This window comes from Carettochelys insculpta, chromosome 5 (assembly GCF_033958435.1).
Source record: "Carettochelys insculpta isolate YL-2023 chromosome 5, ASM3395843v1, whole genome shotgun sequence".
Taxonomy (NCBI): Eukaryota; Metazoa; Chordata; order Testudines; family Carettochelyidae; genus Carettochelys; species Carettochelys insculpta.
This window is the reverse complement of record NC_134141.1, coordinates 26,038,448-26,059,584: the sequence shown is the minus strand read 5'-3', so window position 1 is coordinate 26,059,584 and position 21,137 is coordinate 26,038,448. Positions and strand designations below refer to the sequence as shown.

The 21,137-nt window shown below is 43.1% G+C and overlaps 1 protein-coding gene across 1 annotated transcript in view; it reads left to right on the top strand.

Annotated features, from left to right (window-relative positions):
• The window catches only part of PGM5 (phosphoglucomutase 5), a 105,777-nt gene that overhangs the window by 17,094 nt on the left and 67,546 nt on the right, over positions 1-21,137 (top strand). Inside the window, exons 3-6 of the mRNA XM_074994812.1 lie at positions 3,028-3,174; positions 5,949-6,074; positions 7,590-7,780; positions 8,587-8,741. Coding sequence (XP_074850913.1) covers positions 3,028-3,174; positions 5,949-6,074; positions 7,590-7,780; positions 8,587-8,741 — 619 coding nt within the window. The remainder of the gene's footprint in view (positions 1-3,027; positions 3,175-5,948; positions 6,075-7,589; positions 7,781-8,586; positions 8,742-21,137) is intronic.

Genomic DNA, 21,137 nt, shown 5'->3' with positions numbered 1-21,137 from the left:
CTGAAATTTGTTGCCAAAAAAAGCTGATTTGGTGGCACCAGACTGATTCATGAATTTCTGTTAAAAATAAAGAAAGAAATTCGGAAAAAGTCAAAATATTTAGTTTCAACATTTGCTGACATTAACATTTTGACTTCTCAATTTGAAACAACTTGTTTGTTTAGAAATGCCTTCCAGTTTTCTTATAATGCCCCCCCCACCAGAACTGTAAAAAGAACACTCAAGATCAAAATGAGATGTTTGTTTGGGTTTGAATAAAATGTTTAATTTGGCCCCACATTTATTTGTTTATTTTATCTGTTAGCAAAACAAAATATCAGCTCTGTTTGTTATCTTCTTGATGAAGGGGGGTGGGGTGGAATTTAAGGCTTGTCTATGCATAGCAGTTGCATCACTTGTATCACATGGAGGGTATGCTGCTGTACCAACACAACTGTGTATGTGTAACCCACACTTGAATCCCAGGGAGTTTAAGTGGCTTGCCCCAAACATCAAGTCAGTGGGACATAAATCTTCTTTCCCCTTCCCTGCATCTGCTGAAGTGGTGTTTTTTTTTTGTTTTTTTTTTATGCAGGCAGGGGAGGGCTACTTTGGCATTTAAAGCAAAGTCCATGCAACTTATTAAGCTTTGAAAATAAAACTCTCCTCAAGAACAGATGACAGACCAATTATTCTCATTAGTCAACAAGGCATAATAAATAAATAAAAGAAGGCTTAAACTGCAGCTGGGAAAATATAACTAAGCATTAAGAAAAACTTTCTAACTATGAGAACAGTTAGGCAGTAGAACAAGCTGCCCGGAGAGGCTGAGGGATCACTTCAGCTGGAAATATCATCACTAGACTGGACATCCATATCAATAGTGATTTAGGACTAATGAAATCTGTCCCGACACTTTGGAGGGGTTGGAATGAAATGAGCAGAGGTCTTTTCATTGCTAAATGATTGGTTTATAACAAGAAGTTAAGTCGGTACTACTGCCACGATCCCTTGCACAATATTGTGCATTACATTGCGCTTACGTGGCATGAAGAATACTCTAATTTATATGGAAAAGCTGCACTGAATTCCCAGTAATGTTATTTAATGGTGTGCAGGTAGAAGTGAAAAGTGTATGAAGATGCAGAAGCAATGTCTGGAAGGCCGTAAGTGACCACTGTAATACAGTTGGATCTCTCTGGTCTGCCACTCTCAGGTTCTGATCAAGGGAGATTACTGGAGCAGGGGAGGTCAATGACCCTCCTAGTCACTGGCCCCTGCTCCCAGCCTCCTTTCCTAGATGGGTCCAGGCACCGGGCTCTGCTCCCAGCCCCAGTTGGTGTCCCAGCCAGACACTGCTCCCAGCTGGCAAAGCAGAGATGTTGCTGGACCTGAGTGTCCTGGACCTGAGAATATTTAAGTGTATTTTAGTCTGACGTCTTCCATAAACAGGTGACAGAACCTCCCCTAGCAATTTCTGCATTCTGCCCACGACTTCCACTTGAGCTATAGCTAGAGCCTTACCAAATTCACGGTCCATTTTGGTCAATTTCACGGTCATAGGACTTCTAAAATACATTTCAAGATTTCAGCTATTTAAATCTGAAATTTCAGGGTGGTGTAATTGTATGGGATCCTGAGTCAAAAAGGAGTTGGAGGAAATGACATTATTTTATGGTGGGTGGTGGAAGTGGTGTTCTGGTACCGCTACTATTGCTAGTGTACTGTTGATGGTAGCAGCGTTGCCTTCAGAGCTAGGCAGCTGGAGAGCAGCGGCTGCTGGCTGGGGACCCAGCTCCAAAGGCAGAGCTGTCTCCAGTAGCAGTGCAGAAGTAAGGATGGAATGGTATGGTATTGCCACCCTTATTTCTGTGCTGCTGCCTGCAGAACTGGAACTACAGTCGGCAGCTGCCACTCTCCAGCCACCCAGCTCTGAAGGTAGCAGCACAGAAGTAAGCAGGGCATGCTATGGTACAGGCATCCTTATTTCTGTGCTGCTGGTGGGACATTGCCTAATGAGCTATGTGTTTGTCCAACAGCTGCTGCTGTCTGGTCTCCTAGCTCTGAAAGTAACTGAAATAACCTTTCAACTCCCTTGCAATTCCCTTTTGGTTCAAGACTCCCTATTTGGGGAACACTGGTGTGCCCTAAGAAATCTGTGTACCACAGGGTGGACATACACAGAAGTCCCACAATCTGTTTCATGGGGGAAGACTAGCTGTTAGGTGGAAGATGTGTTTTTCCTGGCTGGGAATTTGGGAGGACCCAAGCTATAGTATATTTGAAAATATATAAAGTTTTCAAAACTAGTAAATCAGTTCATATACAGTTTGAGATGTGAATTATATTTTTGACTGACATGTTTACTTCAGATCAAAACTGTATATTAACTAATCAAGGAATTTTGCACTGCTAACATGAATGTGTTTTGTTGAACACACAAGATGCTTTGCAGATAATTGGTTCTGTAAAACTGATAAGCCAAATGCATTTTTTTAAAATTCAGGTTAACTGGGAATAATATTATTTAAAACTCTCATATTTGAGATTTATATCTGTGTAAAAGTTGAGCTGGGTTGAATAAAAGAAGTATATTGTCCTCTGCTATTCTGAACCTAAATTTTACTTTTGACCTTTTGAATGCATCTGTGCAGCATTTTCAAAAACAGGAAAGCAGCTCACGAAATTCCAGTTTTATTTCAACATACACATTGAGATTTACCAAAAAGTATCTGTGAGTGGCAAATTTCTTTAGCAATACATCCAAATGTTAGTGGTTTTTCTCCATAGAAAATGATGTATTTGTATTATTTTGTGTTCATTTAAAAATAGAAAAATATATTCCAATTTCAGTGTTCTATTTCTTACAGAAATTCTGTATTTTGCTTTAAGCAGAAAAAAATCTATATTTTACTCAAGCCATTTTTTTTCTGTGCTTGTTCATTTTCAGCACACCAGAGCTGTTTTCAGTCAATTACAGCAGAGAACAGATTATTTTTGGAAAGTGAGCCATTGTCAGAAAAAAATTTCTTAATATTTGTCTTTTAGGACCTGCCCCAGATGCAGTTTCAGACAAAATCTATCAGATCAGCAAAACCCTTGAAGAATATGCCATTTGTCCTGATCTCAGAGTTGACTTATCTCGGCTGGGAAGACAAGAATTTGATCTGGAGAACAAATTCAAGCCTTTCCGAGGTACCAATATGTGGTTTTTATCTAAGCTATGTGCTGAATTTGTAGATTCTGTTTATAAAAATTTGCCACTGAATGACAAAAATGTAAGTATTTAAACAGTGCTTAGATTATGCTTCACAATTTCTAAAAAATCCTCAAAACATCCTGCAAAATAGATGAGTAAACCATATCTTGCTTAGATGGGGAAACTGAAGCAAGGGCTTGCATATTAGAGCCCCAGTCCAGCAAAAACTGAAGCATGTGTTTAATTTCAAGTGTGAGCATCAGTTCTGTTACTGTCAAACACATAGGCTATGTCTACACTTGCCCCCTTCTTTGAAGGAGGCATGGTAATCAGGCTGATGGGAGAGTACTAATGAAGTGCTGTGATGCATATGCAGCACTTCATTAGGCTAATTCTCCCCTGTGACAACTTAAAAGTGTCAGACTTCAAAGTGTCAGCATGCATGTAGCTGCGGGCACTTCGAATTGCCCATGCTTCTTCAAAGTGCTTTTGTACTCCCCTATGTTCACCTCTCTGTGGAAGTCCTTTTATCTTCCCCGTCCTAGAGCCCGCACCTTACCCCTCCCACCTGGCTTCAGGCCTCCCAGAGGGGAAGAAGTTTAGGGTTCTCCACTTTCTGCCCTACAGGCAGGCCTGCTGCCCTGTGACCTAGGTACCTCTTGGTGCTGAGAGAACAGTGGTGCATGAAGATTAAGGGATCCCCTGGGTCTGAATAGCTACTTACAAATTCACCATAGAGAGTTGGGAAGTCTCTGATCATCATAACCATTACAAAATTGGTATTCAGGGATAATATATAAAAAGTTCCCAATAGATACTGAAATTACATTTGGTGCTGATCACTAAAGATAATTAAACCACTTTTTTTTTTTAAGAAAAAAGAGGGAGAGATTTGTCTGTCTGGTATCTGTAAAAACACAAGCAGCCCTATAGCATTTGTTTTTAAAGTTACACATTAAATGACTGTCCCTCTGTGGCTGCATGTAAACTGAGTTTGAATGCCCCTTTGTAGTTTGAGCTAAACACTAAGAAGGGGATTGTGAAATCTTCCAGAAAGGGAGTTTATAGCAAGAAACATACTAGCAGCAGGGAGCCATAATGAAAACTATGGATTTTTGAACTATTGCCTTAGCTACCATGACCCCCTCTGCCTCCTTCATTAAGGGGACAGACAGGGCTTGCCTTATGAATGTGGGATTGTGCCTCATTTGGCTGTTTGATGTTGGGACAGAGGCTTTGAATGAGCGACCATTTATGAGATAGGGGAATGTCTTGTTAGTTAAGCTTAGCTCTATACAGCGTGCTATAATTTTATTTTTTAAGTAGCCATTTGTCTCCACTGATTCTACTTGCTTTGCCTTGAATCTCTGTCCTTTGGCAAATAAACTTCTTGTTTTTACTATAAATGTATATGAGTGCTATGTGATAAGCAGAGACATGATCTAAGGTGTAATTAGTAAGCCTGAGTGTATCGTTCCCTTGGGAGCTGCTCTGGGAGGCTCCGAGTGGGCCAGTGGATTGGAGTGGGCACTCCATGGGGATACTTTGAGAACACAGGATTTGGTGTGTGCCTGTTGCTGACCTGTACCGCAGTCAAGGCCTTGGAAGGCAGTGCTTGTGTTGCCAGAGGTGGTTACTGTTAGGCACAGACCCACAGCAGGCACAGATAAGGCCTCCTCACCTGAAGGGCAGATGCTGCGGAGGTGCCTCGCAACCTCACACACCCCTGCAACATCAGGGTGGCATACTTGGCAGGATCTACAACCTGTGTGCTGGTTAACTAAGGCTCATGCTCCAGACATTTTATATTCTAGACAACGCAGATACTGAGCGAGTCACTCGTGCAAAGGTTACAAACAAACAAAAACAAACAAAACAATTATGGTTTGTTCAAATTTGTGTGTTTTTGATCAAAGAAAACAGCACAAAAAGAGGATGACACCCCCCCACCTCCCTTCTATTGTAGTTTCCTCCTCCTCCGTCTCTGGAGGGGAGTTGTCATAGTAACATGCAGGACTGCCTGCACAGGGCACCTTTGCCCCAGAGATGCCAGCACAGGCTACCTCCTTCTTCTGCCTCCCATGCTGCAGCTCCCTGCCTTCCTTACCACTCTGTCACTTGCCACTGCTGGAGTGAATACAGGTCAGGCCTGATTTCAGTTGTGGCCCTCCTCTGCACTGGCTTAGGATTGGGTTTGTGTTGCTAGGGCAGAGGGTGCTGTCTTCAGGTGGTGCATGCTCCCTTGGCAGGAAGAGGTGCAGAGGAGAAAGTCTTGCATCCAATTCTATCATTTCTCCTTCCCCGCTCCAAATTTGGATCTTTGGAGTTCACATAAAAAGACAAATTGGAGCTGGTAGCCTCGTTTTTTGTTTGTCTAGGGGTTTTTCTTCTCTAGGAACCCATACCTTCAGAGCTTTCAAACCAGTCCTTTTTAGTTTGGTCCATTTTGATATGCTGATGCCAAATGTAAAAGTTGTTAAGATATTTGATTGTAATATTAAGTTTTTACTTTACTGAAATACAGTCACAGTAATACAAACCCTTAATGCATTCTTGTCCTGGAAAGCTTCTTTGATTTACACAGAACTTAAGGTGTGATCTGAAATTAGTGTGTGTCTTTTGACTGGCATAAGTGGAATTTGGATCAAGCTTTTGATTCCTAAGTGTTGCATGGTCTGATCTGGTTTAGTGTGTAAATGGAGTCCAGTGATCAGTTTGTTCATCTGTCTATTCAGTCAACTCTAGTTTTTCTTTTACTGTATTTTCCCAGTGGAAATAGTGGATTCAGTGGATATCTACCTCAATCTACTTCGAACTATCTTTGACTTTAACATGATCAGAAGCTTGCTGACTGGACCCAATCAGCTTAAGATAAGAATTGATGCCATGAATGGAGGTAATGCCATGAGTCTCTGTTGACAAAAAAGTTAAAATACAGAAAACTCTTTCATATCCAGCAGCCCCAGGACCAGGAGGTTGCCAGATAATCAAGTATTCTGAATAATAGAGAGGTATATCTAGCATGCATAATGCTAGAGAAAAACATGATTAGATATGAAGAAACAAAAAAAAATGCAGAGTACTTTATCAACAGCTGTAAACTTATATTGTATTTGCTGTATATGTGTATTTACTTTCACTGTACTGTACTTATGGAAAATGTAACTCAAATTTACTTATGGTTAAAATGCTGGTTATTTGAGAGTTCCAGATAATAGAATGCCAGATATGAAAGCGTTTACTGTACACCTAATGCTGTAATCTATTTCAAGTATTTTATTATGATGTAGTGCTCATATTCAGAAATATTTCAAATAGCAGAGAAAGCTTCAGAATTTCAAGTACGTGTGTGTGAGTGAGAGAGAACAAGTGAGTGAATTTTTCATCTCAACAGAGGCAGAAAAAGACTGAATATGGCAACTGAACAACCTTCTTCAGGACAAGGTTCAGGAAAGTTTGCACTGACATTCAGAGGATAAATAGATCCGAGGGGGATTCAGGGTCATTCCATTAATGAGCATTGTGCTTAAAAGGCTGTTTTATTTTTTAAGAAGAGAATTACGAAGTGAAGCAGTTTCACAAGTGACAATGCATCACAATTACAAGCTAATGAAAGCAGTTTGTATTTTTAGCATCTCCATTTTTATTTATTTTTTCTGGAGTTTCATAGTAGGGGATTTAGCATTAATATATAATAATACTTACGAGATTTTTTTTTTAAAGAAAAATTCCATGGCTGAAGAATGGAGGATTATATGACTCACTTATGACATATGTACAATTTTGTCTTTTGGTGTAGATGGTCAAATTGTACATAATAGAAGTTCATCCTCACCAAAGTATATCTTTTTATTAGCTTAGCTGGCATGTGGTACCAACATGAGGTAGAATAGTATAGGCAAGGCAACTGATGTTAGCAGGCCAAGGTAAACATTCCCTGTCTGTCTGTTCCCTTAATACTTACCTTTATTTGATGACATATTACAACTGTAACTGCATTGTCCCTGATTTTGCTTTGAGGTAGTTATTATGTATTAGCAGCACTGTTTTTCCCTACTGAAGACAAAGCCTATGTATGTATGACAACTGTATGTGGTTAACCTGCATAGGTGATAAGAGCCTGCTAGTGTTACCAGCTAACAGTTACTCTGTCAGCTCAAATGATAGACATCTGTGGTTTTGCTACTGAATTCCTGCTGATACCCTGGTGGGATAAGTGGGAGAAAGGGACGAAAGGGAATTACACAGTGTTCTATGAAATATTTTTTTGTTTTCCTTTCAGTGGGTATGACAGAGATGTGTGTGTGTAATGCAAATGCACTAGTTAAATCTTCGGCTAAGTTTTCATGCTATTGTGAATATCAGAATTTGAAGTGTGTGTGCTAAAATGAATGGCAAATTCCTTTTGCAGTTATGGGACCCTATGTAAGGAGAATCCTGTGTGATGAGTTAGGAGCTCCTGCAAATTCTGCAATAAACTGTGTTCCTCTGGAGGATTTTGGTGGGCAACTTCCCGACCCAAACTTAACATATGCAACTACCCTGCTGGAAGCTATGAAGGGAGGAGAATATGGATTTGGAGCTGCTTTTGATGCTGATGGAGTAAGTATTTGTGCCAATCTGGGTGTTGGGTCAAGGTTGTCATCTTTGCTGGTGCATCTGTTAGACTTTGAAGCAAACAAAGGCCCAATTTTTAATGTCCCCAGTTTTGCAGGAACAGACGATAGCAGCTTTACCCACAAAACAGATCCAAGTGATATCATTTCTACCCTCAGTTGATTGCCCCTGTGGATCTGGAGGCCTAGCTAAGGCCTCTCTAAATATTTGGCTTAATTTGTCACAGTGTTTGCGTACCTTCACAAACAAGGGAAGAAAATGTAGCATATGTAAATGAGTGAGACTGTCTCAGTAACCCAATTACATTAATTTTTGGTTGAAATTGTAAAAATCCTTTTGTGCTTCAGCTATGTGAATTTTCTGCACTTAAGACAGGGACTGAACCACAAGCTTAGCGTGTTTTTAAATGTTTGTATTCTTGCAACCACTAATATAAACAACAAGGTATTACAGCAGTAACTTGGTGTCTTCTCAAGGTATGTGGGTGTGTGTGTGTGGGCGGGAGAGAGAGCAAGAGACACATTTCATTAACATGTTAACTGTCAATCTGTGTCTAATACATATCATCAGCAAAACGATTATCTTACACAAGTAAGATAGTTCTGCAGTGATGAGTCCATCAAAATGCCATGTAAGAAGCTGGAACCAGAAAGCATCTTCGAATTTTCCTTCACTGTGCTGGAAGGAGACATGGTTTGATAGGGAGATGATGATAAGCTTGTAGAAGTCATGGAGATAAGTAACCCAGCCTGGTTTTCCTCTGACACTTCTTTCTCTTTTTTTTTCTTCAGGATCGCTATATGATCCTAGGCCAAAATGGTTTCTTTGTGAACCCTTCTGATTCACTGGCAATTATTGCTGCCAATCTTTCTTGCATTCCGTATTTCCGTCAGATGGGCGTTCGAGGGTTTGGTAGAAGTATGCCTACTAGCACTGCACTGGACAGGTAAGGGAGCAAGTTTTCTGTTTATCAAGGTGGTCTTGACATTAGCTGTGATATTTTTGCCATTTTTAAAGGAAAGCAACCAGTCAACTTTTGGAGCCCTGGGGATTTTCTAGTTGGAAGTAGAAATTGATGAAGTCTGGTTTGGTGGAGTTTGATGCCGTTGTATTTACAAGGAATGCAGAAAGTCCTGCTTCTCCGAACATGGGAGGAACTAATAACAAAAGGAGCAATATTTTAGCCCCCAGTCTCTTTAGCCAACAAGCCTTGGCCAGAAACACTCACTTTTGCCAGGCTCACTCTGTGCTCATGGGTTGCTGCCTGTCTTTCTTGTTTTTTTAGCTTCTATCTCTCTAACTGTTCTTGTTTGCTCTCATTTTTTGTGTGTTCTCTCCACCACCTACCCGAATACCAGCTCAAAATAGCAACTGGTGTCTCCCCATGGCCCCAAGGTGCTAGTTTCTGGGAAAACTCAATTAGAACTTGGTGTGTGTCTCCTTAACTGTCTCATATAACTACCTTAAATGAAGGCCATCAGTTTCACTGAGGACTGAACACAACCCCTAACAAATTTCACCAATACTAATATTCATAGGAGGATTATAGGGTAGCCTGCAAAATTGTGAAATCTTATGATCAGGGCTGCTAATTTCTGACAACTTTTGACTGAAGCTTTTAGGGAGAACTTAGAGGTAAATAGATGCTTAACAGGAGAAACTAATTCAGTGGCACCTTTATTTTGCATTATGTGTGTTCCCTATGGTCAGTGATGCCCAATTCATCCTTGCTTTTGGTCGTTATCAGCTAATTGAGCACCTTGTAAAAGTTTCAGTTTGAATAAACACTTAAAATCAGATTTGTTTCCCATAATTGAATTATACAATCTTTTGGCTCTGCAAGACTGGCTTGGGAGTTATCCAAGAACAGACTATCTTCAGATATCCCTGATTCCTCCTGCTTCTCGATGATCTGGAAGTATAGTAATAATGAGAAACTTTGTGGTGTTTTGGTGATCCCATTTCTAAAAAAACTAAAAAAATTAATAGTATGAAAAAATGAAACTTATATAAAGGTTTCTTAACTTTTAAAGTGCCTCAGATTTTTTACTTCAACTTTCAAGTAGTTTGGATAAAATAATAACCTAGTTTACCTGTTCTCCTTTGGGATGGAAACAACACTAAACCTGAAGCAAAACAGGCTGGCAGGAAACAGGAAATAACCATTTGACTTCTTTTGATATCAACAAGCAATTACTAGTAATTCTTGATCTTAATTACTTTAGTCCATTTTCTAATAAATATTGATTTAAGACTAAAGCTGACAGTCCTGCTTACAATACTTATAAAAGATAGAGAAAGACGAAGGCCAAATGTTGCACCAAGAGAACATTTTAAAAGATTATATATGAGTTGACATAGAGCATTTATTATTGCTACCAACTAAAATCTGAGCAGATGGTATCCAAACATATATTTTTCTAGGACTGGTGAAGAAATAAACTGTTATCTATACAAAATGGTGTTCAGTCAGGAAACAGTTGTTTTAATAATGAAATATTAATAGCTTGAAAAGATGCTATCCAAAAATCAAAGATGTTAATACTCATGGGATTTCTGAAACTGACAAGGGCTTTTGAAGTTGACAATTCACATGCCCTTGGTAGTTAATGGATTTTGCAGAGTTATTTTCCCCACTGTATATAAATGTTGAGGCTTTAAGGAACTTATGCAGTGTTTTCAAGTTATCCCCTCTCCAAAACACATACATGTAGGTCTCTGATAGTACCTGTTGCTAAAATGAAAACTATCTGAGATACTATGATACTTTCAGCGTAGGACATAGAGAAGAGTCATATTGGATGCACAGTTCAGGACATCTAGGACATTTTCAGCACATTTGTTTTTCCCCTTCCCTCCAGGAGTGGCTAAATGTATTAGTGCCTATGAATGTAATGAGCAGCATGTTCTACAGCTGACATACATTTTTGACCTTGTTTACTTGATCTCTTGATTTCCAGATAGTCTCAATCAAGTTACTGTTTAATTTGTTTCAACATTACCACTGTTATTTCTGTGCAGCTATCGGTTATTTATAAAATAAATCGCAGTAGCTGATAATGATGGAAGGTAGTTAAGGATGTACGTATTTTCCCAGCCATTCCTATAAATGTTTATTAACATTATGTCTAGTTACTGCATACATGGTGCATATGAGTTGTTTGTTTTTGTTTCTCTGTTTGTTGGCTTTTGCTTCAAGTTTGTTTTTGTGTTCCTTTGAAGATTAGAAGAACTACCAGTGCTAGAAGCTGGAGTCCTCTAGTTTTTTACTTTCTACTGTGACTTAAGACAGTTTTATTTGCTTGATTTTTCATGTGCGCTTGCTAGAGTTCTGATGAGATGCAGTGGTTCAATTTTTACTAAATATGTCTGATTTTTTTTAAAGTGCTACTTTAATGAATGCACATGACGAAACCCTTTTCTTTTAGGTCTCCAAGCTAGACTTCAGAAACACTCATTAGTTTGCTTGCTGCAAATCACTTTTTCCACATGCAAGCTAAAGTATATGCATTAGAACTGCAGGGTCCAATATGTTTTCTGTTCGCCACATACAATGAATTGGACATAGCGGTGTGGTGAAAGGCAGCTCCTGAGAGCCACACACGTGGAGTGCCTTCCATCTGTTCTACACAGGCACCCCACCACTTTCTGGGACAAATATATGACGGCACTGGTGGCAGCGGCTCCTCCTGCAGCCACAGTGGCTGCGGACCAGCACAGGTCCTGCCGCAGTGTGGCTCATGCGATGGCAGCTCCAGCCATGCAGCGGCTCCAGCGGTGGCGGCAGCTCTAGTGAGTTGCCGGCACTTTGCGGAAGGTGTGTGAGTGCCTGGCTCTTGGGGGTGAGCAAGGGGAGGGGGAGGGGGCGGAAGAGCTGCAGCGAGCCTTAAATTTCTGTTGGACATCACTGCATTAGAACACTACAAGCAATATCATAAATGCCTTTTACGAATATGTGTTCCCTGGATAAATGGCTAAGCCATCACTGACACCAAGTTTTAAAGATAAACTTGCCTTAATGACCACCCAGGTTACAACAGAACTTGGTTGTGCAGAAGAGGCAATCTTTACAGTGTTTCAAAAACTGCTGTGTGAAATCCTTTTGTGAAGTCTGAAGTGATTTTTACGAATGGAGTTGGTGAACAAAGTGGTTTTAAATGTAGATTTCACCCTAGGCAGGATTCTGGTTTCATTTACAACCATATAAGTTAGTGACAGTTCTTTTTTAAGTCAGTGGAATTATACCGATGTAAAAAGGGCGGAAGAAAGTAGAGAATCGGGCCCTGTATGTTTTCAGCACTTGTACTTCCATTGTCTTGGATTAAATGACCAATTTGAAAGAAAAGCTATAGAAAATCACCTATTGCATAGGCTATGCAGGATCATGATACTGGGAAGTCTGTTGCAGTTTTGAAGACAAGGTATATTTCCTGTACAGTCACAAGACCAAACATAAACAATTAGGCTGTGTCTACACGGGCACAAATCTTCAAAATAGCCATGCTAATGGCCATTTCAAAGATTACTAATGAGGCACTGAATTGAATATTCACCACCTTGTTAGCATTAGGACGCTTCTGGCCGTGGCACTTCAAAAGCGCCGCTTTCGAAAGCGCGCGGCTACACGAGGGTCCTTTTCGAAAGGACCCCGTACCTTTCAAAATCTCCTTATCCTCATCACTGGTTAGAATAAGGGGATTTCAAAAGGGGTGAGGTCCTTTCAAAAAGGACCCCTGTGTAGCTGCGCTGAGCCACACGCTTTCGAAAGCGGCACTTTTGAAGCACCACAGCCAGAAGCATCCTAGTGCTAATGAAGCACTGAATATTCAATTCAGCGCCTCATTAGTAATCTTTGAAATATGGCTATTTCAAAGATTTGTGCCTGTGTAGACACAGCCTTAGTGTACAATTCTACATGGAAATAGCCAACAATATCATGTTTAATATTAATGTTTCATATCTTACTGTATGTTTATGCAAATAGAGAAGGAATTGCCTTTCTTACTGATGGATTAAAAGACATAAATTCTCTAAGGCTCTGTCCCCTGCATTTAAGCTGCTTGCTTAAATTTTGCAGTGGGATTCTATTTATTGCTTCTCAGCCTATTTATACACTATGCACAGTCTGTCATCTTTACTGGTCCTTCTTTGCCTATCTGAAGGGCTTGCTTGTGTACCATGCTTTGGGAACAATACTGGGAGAACCATGTTGCATAATCACTCATAAAATTGTTTGTGAGCTCATGCACTGGAAGGGAAACCTGGGGCGCTTAAAGTATGCCAGGAACATTAGAGCCGGCAGAAAGTGAGGAAGTGATCTCATGTTCGTCCTTATAAGATGACTCCTGTATCATCTGCAAGAAATATGAATTACAAAGCCTCAGGAGTAAAAGCTACAAGATGGCCCTGTAGGTTTTGGTTTTCAGTAGCTTCCACGTCTGCCCTGAGAGCGACCTCTCTCTTCCAGCAAGCGAGAACTCAGTGTCCACTGAATTTGAAATCAAAATTAACACACTTTTTTATCTGCACTTTTTAAAACCAGCAGTCCACCACCCTCTTCTAAAAATGTGATAAAAATCTGATATTCTTTCAGATATTTTAAAGTAATTGTGACGGAGCGTGATCACAGAAGACCGCATGGGGTGTTCCCCCTGTGTGCTGATCATGCCACTGAAACCCGCCTACTTGCTCTCTGGAGCTCCCCACCACTGTGTTCTGCTGGGCGAGATCTTCTGGTTTCCCTGCAGCTAAGCACAGAGTTGGGGTTACACCTCACAAAGCGATGCAGACACTGATTTACTTCTGCTCTGGGAGGACACAGTTCTAAGGCACAGTCCCCAGGAAACCAACCCCCGAAGGGATCAAAACCACAAATAAATCAGTCTCTGTGCAAAATATATGTACAGAGAGGGCTCATGAGGTAAGTCCCCTTTATCAATGAAAGGAAGATGTGCACATTGCTAGTCCTCCCTCCTTATACCAAGCTTGATTATAAACCAAAAGAGTTTTTTATTAAGCAAAACTAGTAGGATTTAAGTGGTTATAAGTAAAAACACACAGAACAATTTCCATATCTGAAGATGTGGGCCTGTCTAACAAAAGCTCATCACCTAAGAAATAATTTTGTTAGTCTTTAAAGTGCTACAGGACAGCTTTTTTTGTTTTACACAGAACAAAGTGAGTTACCAAATTAAAATAAAAGGATAATGCAGAGCTCATTCTGTTCCGTTAGAATCCAGTCACATGTGACTCCTTACCCTGAGCAGCTGTTTTTGTATCAGGTGAAAGCTTCAAGTCAGAAATTATCTTATTCTGATTTGGATCTCCAGTTCTCTGTAAAGTTCTTTTCCCCCTTATGGTGCATCTAGGTGGCTTCCAAAGCAAGCTGAGGACAAAGCCTGATAGCTTCCCACTGCTTAAACAGATTTTTTCCAGGATGGGAAACCTTTGTTTAGCATTTCCTCCCCTCATGGAAAAACAGTGGGTCAAAATGTCTTTCAGTGCCAGGTAATATGGTCAGATGTTTTTCGAGCACCAACCACCTTTTCGACTTACAGGACAAATAAGGCTGTTTAAAAGTCGTTAAGCTGATCACTCAGGTAGTAGAGTGGGGGCACCAATGATGGTCATCTTTAGCACATTTAAACTATAAACAGACATACACTCCGTATTTCTAACTTCACATACAAGAATGATAAATGCACCACATAGGATACAAGGATTGACAGGTTACAAGAGGTATTTTGTCCAAAACATCTCTGGATTACACATATTTATAAGCCAATTTTCATAAAGTATGGGGAATATCCATCACAATAATGTGGTTTTTGTGTTCTAGTTTTATTCACTCTTATATAATATAGAAAACAAACTTAGTATGACTATTCAAAGACAGCAAATTTTAAATGGGAATATCTGCAAACTAGTAGTATTTGCTGAAATAAATCATGAATAATTTTCAGATAGTAATTTTAACAGAAGAAATGCAAAATTTGTTATAGATTATTCACGCTTCTTTAACTGTGATCTAGACTTTAACTAAATTTCATACAGCTTTTAAAAGCTCTTACTCTTTCTGACATGCTTAATGTACATATTTATTTAAATGTTAAAGATTTTACAGAAGCTTTACCATGAAAAATGTGCTTGAAAAGTTGTGGAGTGCCCATAGTGAGATGCCATTCTGCCCTTTATGGAATTTTAATACACTGATTCTTGCAAAATTCCGCCCGCCACCCTCATCTTTGGATATATCATTGATGAAATCTTTAGGTTATAATAATGCTTAGCAGATGTGTTTCTGAGTAAACACTAAAAGGTAAATAAACGTAGAATTATAGAGCACTAGAACTGGAAGGGACTTCAAGAGGTCAAGTCCAGTTCCCTGCCTTCATGGCAGGGCCCAGCATTCCTGTTAGACATTTATCTAATCTGTTCTTAAATGTCTCCAATGATGGAGAATCTACAACCACATGAAGAAATTTATTCCAGTAATTAACCACTCTGAGGCTGGGTCTACACTACCTCTCTCCTTCGAAGGGAGGATGATAAGTAGGGTATTGGGAGTTTATTAATGAAGTGCTGCTGTGCATATGCAGCAATTCATTAAGCAGATTCCCCCCACTGGCAACTTGGAAGTGCCAGCTTGCGTCTAGGTGCGGCTCATCCACCGGTACTTTGAAGTGCCTGGGGTACTTCGAAGTCCCTTTACTCCTCAAATAAGGAGTTTATTATTTAACTCTTCGAAGTTGCCGCAGGGGGGAAATTTGCTTAATGAAGTGCTGCATAGGCACCGCAGCACTTCATTAATAAATTCCCAACACCCTACTTACCATGCTCCCTCTGAAGTAGGGAGCTACAGTAGACAAGCCCTGACAGCTGGAAAATTTTTCCTAATGTCCAACCTATACCTTCCTTGCTTCAATTTAAGCCCATTATTTCTTGTCCTATTATCAGAGGCTAAGCAGAAAAATTATTCGCCCTCCTCCTTATAACACCCTTTTAGGCACTAGAAAGCTGCTATCGTATCTCCTCTCAGCCTTCTCTTTTCCAAATTAAATAACCCAATTCTTTTAATCATTCTGGAAAATGATGGTAAATTCATGTGACTCTTTTGACATCTTTGGATTTATTCCAGATTTATGTTGGTGTTAAAAGAGTTTAGAATTGTATTATTTAATATTGTGTAATACATATTGGATTTGCAGTTTCAGTCATTAGTCTGACTGGGGACATAAAAGACATAATTGAGAGGAAAGGATTTTAAGACTAACTCAGAGCCATGTGCTTTTTGGAATCTGGAAAACTACTGATGCCTGAAAATGTCCTTAGGTTAACATGCTTGTTGTCAACAGGACAATTACAATAGGACATTATTAGCAACAGGGAAGAACATTTTTAAAAACAAGAAGCCAAGGACCTTCTACTCTCTTACATCTGGTATAGGAAACTCAGAAATAATTTTGAAATAAAGCATGCTGAGAAATGGGTAGGAAAATGAAGACGTGTAGCACACTAGTAGGTTGCTAATCTTCATTAGTTGCATACATTAAGACAGCAAAAACAGTGCTTTGGACTGAAGGAATTTTATAGGCTAGCAGAAATATCTACTTGTTCTTGAACAAGTTAGTAACATTAAGTGCAGACATATGCAGCTGAGATTTAATGATGAAGAGACTAATGATTCCACAATAAACAAAATTATGTGACAAAAATATTTTCACGCTAGAGTTACACTAGTTGGAAAACCCTAGCCTTTACTAAATGGTTTTGCTGTTTTTCAGGAGGGCCCTAATAACTTAAACCTTAGTTAAAATATAGTGTCTGGAATAAATTTCTTTACAGCCCCATTTGGCACTGCACTTGTCATTTCACTTAATTCTGAAGAGAAATTTGAAAAAAATCTTAACATGTAATTCAAAAGTCAACAAAAGGCATGTATTTCTGGTAGCATCCTTTTAATTGATGATTCTGCAGTAAATTCAAGGTTCCAGTCATGTTAAACATACCGCTTCATGGCAATGAAGAGCTAAAGTCAAGCCTGAAAATCTATATTAGATTTTAATTTTGATATTTTTTCCCTAATTCTCTCAGTAGTTGGAAGCATCATTGTGTGCTGGGAGAAGACAGGTAAGGTTTGTCAAAGTGCTGCCAGCCATACTGCTAACCATTCCATATTTAAATTAGCTTGCCCAATTAGTGCCATGTATTTCATTATTTTATTACAGCAGTGTTGGAAGGACGATGGTAGCTAAGTTTGCCTCGGTGTTTCCTACATTCAAGTACAGTAATCCCTAGAAATACACGATTTCAAGCTGCACTTGAGTTGCATTAACACGAGTTATGCACAGCTCAAAAATCCAGCTCCTCCCAACCCTGCTTAACACCCCCAGCCCTGAGTGGACTGGTTCAAACTCCCCACGGCCTGGCTCAATCCTTGTGTCAGTGCTCCAGCTCAACTCCCCTGTGGCATGGCTTTGGCTCAACTCCACCCCTGGCCCCCCCTGCAGCCCTAACCCACCCCAACCTTAACCCCCTGCCCCACCTCCCATGGTCCCAACCCACCGCCAGGCTTAACCCTCCCCAACTGCCCCCCGAACTCCAGGACTTGCATCCAAATGGAGGTCCAGGTGCTTCCCTGGCTGCAGAACATGTGTTTCACCGGGGACAAAGGCACCCCCTGACTTATGTGAAATTTGAGTTATGCGAGGTTATTTGGGAACGCAACCCTCGCATAACTCTAGGGACTACTGCATTTAGAAATGTTCTTAGAGAAGAATTATCTGGATTGAAACTTACTGAAATAGAGAAGAGGATGGAAACACACTTTTTAATATTTTTAAATAGTCTATTACATGAAAATGTTTTTGGTCTGATAACTCACAGTGCCATCTCTTATCCCTCTAATCAAAACAATAAATAAAACCAGAGCATAACAAATGTATTCCCTTATGTTCTGCACTGTGACTGTAATTATGAATTCATTTATTATCATAAACAAAAGACAGAACTGCAGTACGTCTGAAAAAGATAGTAACAGAAAGGTAACTGTGTTAATCTGTATCCTAACAAAACAAAAAAGCATGTAGCATTTTAAAGACTAACAAAATAATGTATTAGGTGATAAGCGTTTGTGGGACAGACTCACTTCTTCAGATCTGGAGATAGGGCTGTGTTGGAAATGGCATTTTGTTAGTGTTTAAAGTGCTACAGGACTGCTTTTTGTTTTCTTAAAAAGATAGTCTCTCTCCACTAGCATTTATGGGCTAGGAAGAGATAAAGGTCTGGATCCTGGAAATGTTATGTAGGAAAAGTTGCAAGGTTTGACCAGGGTCAAGAGAGAGCATGGAGTCAAAAAGATGCTCTCGAAGATTTGTATCTGTGTCTGATAGGAGCAACAAATGATGTAGTAGGAAGAGCGTCCAGATAAGAAAAAGCAACTGGGGCTAGGGTCTGATGCTATATCCGCTCAAGTTTTGTGGCAAAGCTTCTAGTGACTTCAGTGGAATCAGACCTTAAGAGAGGGACTTCCTGTTCCATTCTTCCAAAAAGAGTGTGGATTTGTTTGAAGGGAATGGAAGAAAATTTGGGCTAAATTTTTTTTTCCATCATAAGTGGTTTGCCTGTCCAGAGTAATAAGTGATATCTCCTCTTCCTGGTACCAGCTAGAATGATGATGTGTAAAATGCAGCTGAAGAATGAAGTACCAAAATGCTTTGCAACACTACCCCAGGAAAAGCACTGTGAGGCCTTGGAGAGCTGCCTAGTTGTACTGAGGATGTGTGGGGGAAGCATATGATTTCAGTAAGCCAACCACTTTTCACGTCCAGTTTATGGAAGGGTTGCAACTATGTCTGTTTTCTCAGGCAGGGAAAGGATGAACTTGGTAATATCCCAGCACGTCTAGAACGTGGAGACTGATTCTGGACGGCTCTCACAAAGTCTGTGCAAACGGAAGAGCGTTCAACGTCGAAGTAGGGACCGTGTAGTCGTTGCGCGTCCCGCAACGTCGAAATTGCCGGGTCCTCCATGGCGGCCATCAGCTGAGGGGTTGAGAGACACTCTCTCCAGCCCCTTAGCTCCATGGCGGCCGCATGGAACGGCCCCTTAAAGGTCCCCTCCCCCTCCCTTCCTGTGCAGGAAGCTGAGGGATCGTGCAGGCGGCAGCCTACACATGAGGCCAGCCTGCACCTCCCTCAGCCCCCCACCCAGCTGCGATGGCTGCCCGGCAACCCCCCCAGGGGACCCCCCCCCCAAGGGGAGCCAGGGCTCACAGCCCAGCCAGAAGGGCAGCCAGGCTGGGAAGCGGCAGCGGGGCCCCTCCTGGACGGAGGCGGAGCTGCGGGACCTGCTGGGGCTCTGGAGCGAGGAGGAGGTGCTCCAGGTAATGGGGAGCAAGAGGCGGAACGCGGATGCGTTCGCTCAGCTGGCCGACGGCCTGGCTGCCTGGGGTCACCCTGCCCGCACTCCTGACCACATCAGCAGTAAGATGAAGGAGCTGCGGCAGGGTTACTCCCGGGCCCGGGATGCGGCCAGCCTATCTGGGGCCGCCCCCGTCACTTGCCCCTTTTACAGGGAGCTCAGGGACATCCTGGGCCCCCGGCACACCTCCTCCCCTCCGGCCACCCTTGACACCTCGGCCGACGAGCCCCAGCAGGCCCTGCAGACAGAGTCTGCCCCGGAGGCAAGCCCCGCACCCCGGGGGTCCCCCCCGGAGGCCACCCCCGGGACATCGCGGCAGGAGGAGGAGGAGGGGGGCTCCTCCTCTGCAGAATCCGGGCTGCAGATCCTCCTCCTGACATCCCGGAGCAGCAGCAGGGCCTCCGCCCCCCGGGGATCTCCGGACCGTGGGAGCGGACCGACAGGTAGGTACCCCCCTCTGGTGTACATCCCTGGCCTTGAGGGGCGGGGGGTAATAGATATGTGTCCAGGGCCCCCCAAGGACAGCAGGGCCATGGCCCTCACAGCACTGCATCAGCCCCTGCCCCCCCCCACCATGCACGACAGTGCCATGCCCCATCCCCGGGGCAGGGGGGAGCGGAACCTAGAGGGGCCCCCGGGAGGAGGGGGTGGGACACCCCGCAGCAGCAGCATGTGATGGAGTTGGGGGAGTGCAAAAGGGAGACTCAGGCTACATATGGAGCAACAAGCGCCGAATAGCTCCCAGGGGCAAAGGAGGATCCTGGGGCTACAGCTGGCAGGTGACACCTCTGCCCTGAACAAAGAGGAGGGAGGAGCCGAGCTGGCTTGGAATCGGGGGGCGAGGGCGGGGGCCACAGGTAGAGGCTAGGGGAAGGGAGAGCTGGAAGGCAGCCAGCCTGAGGAGGGGGAAAGCTGCATCCCAGAGGGGCACCCCTTGGGGTCTTCTCCCTACGACGGGTTGGAAGGACTGTCTCTTCCGACAGCTGGTGCTGTCACTCCTGGGAGAAACTGGGCATCTGTGGCCTAAGAAAGCTCTCCTGCTGTCAGACCCTGCGGAGTGAAGTGAGAGTCGTTCCCACCAGGGGACGGGGTGCAGGGCAGGGGGACCCCTGAACCCCATCCATCACAGCAGCATCTCCCGGGGACGGGGATGGGGAACCTGTAGCACAGGGCTGGGGGGACAAAGGCCACGGCTTGGGGCCCATACTAACGCCTGTCTCCATTCTTCTTCCCCGCCTCCTCTCCTGTGTCCTGCACCTGCACCATCAGAAGGACCAGAAGAGAGCGCCGGCGAGGCCTCAGTGGTCCCGGAGAGCCCTCTGGGACCATCGCTCCAGGCCAGCCCCTCGGCCGAGGACCGACCAGCCCCACGGCGGGCTAGACGGCGGACCCCGCGCCACCACCAGCCGACGGCGATGGACCCCCAGTTGCTGGCCATCCACCGTCGGCAGCTGGAGGTCGCGGAGCAGCACCTGCAGCTGCAGGAGCGGGCGCTGGCCTGGCGCCAGGAGGCATGGGGGGCCTACATGGAGACTTTTAACCGCTTGGTGGACTACCTGGCCCCCCATGCCGTGCTGGCCGCTGCATCGCCCGCCCTGCCTGCTCCACCAGCCCCACCACCAGCTGCTCCGCCCGTCGCCGTCCCGTCCGCCGTCGCCCTGCTACCCACCGCCGAGGGCCGGAGCGCTGAGGGACCCCTGGAGCCACCTGAGACTCGCCGGCCATTGTACCTTCCGGTCCGGCCCGCCCCCACCCAGCCCCGGACAGGGCTGTGACCGCGGCGGGGCTCCCGGCCGCCAACGCCCAGTGCCGGGCTATAGGGGCGAGGGGCCCGGGACGTGGCCCCCGCCCTTGTACATAGTTTAAAGTTATTATTTGTTGCGCCCCGTTTGCCCCGTCCCCCCCATGTAAATAGTTCTCC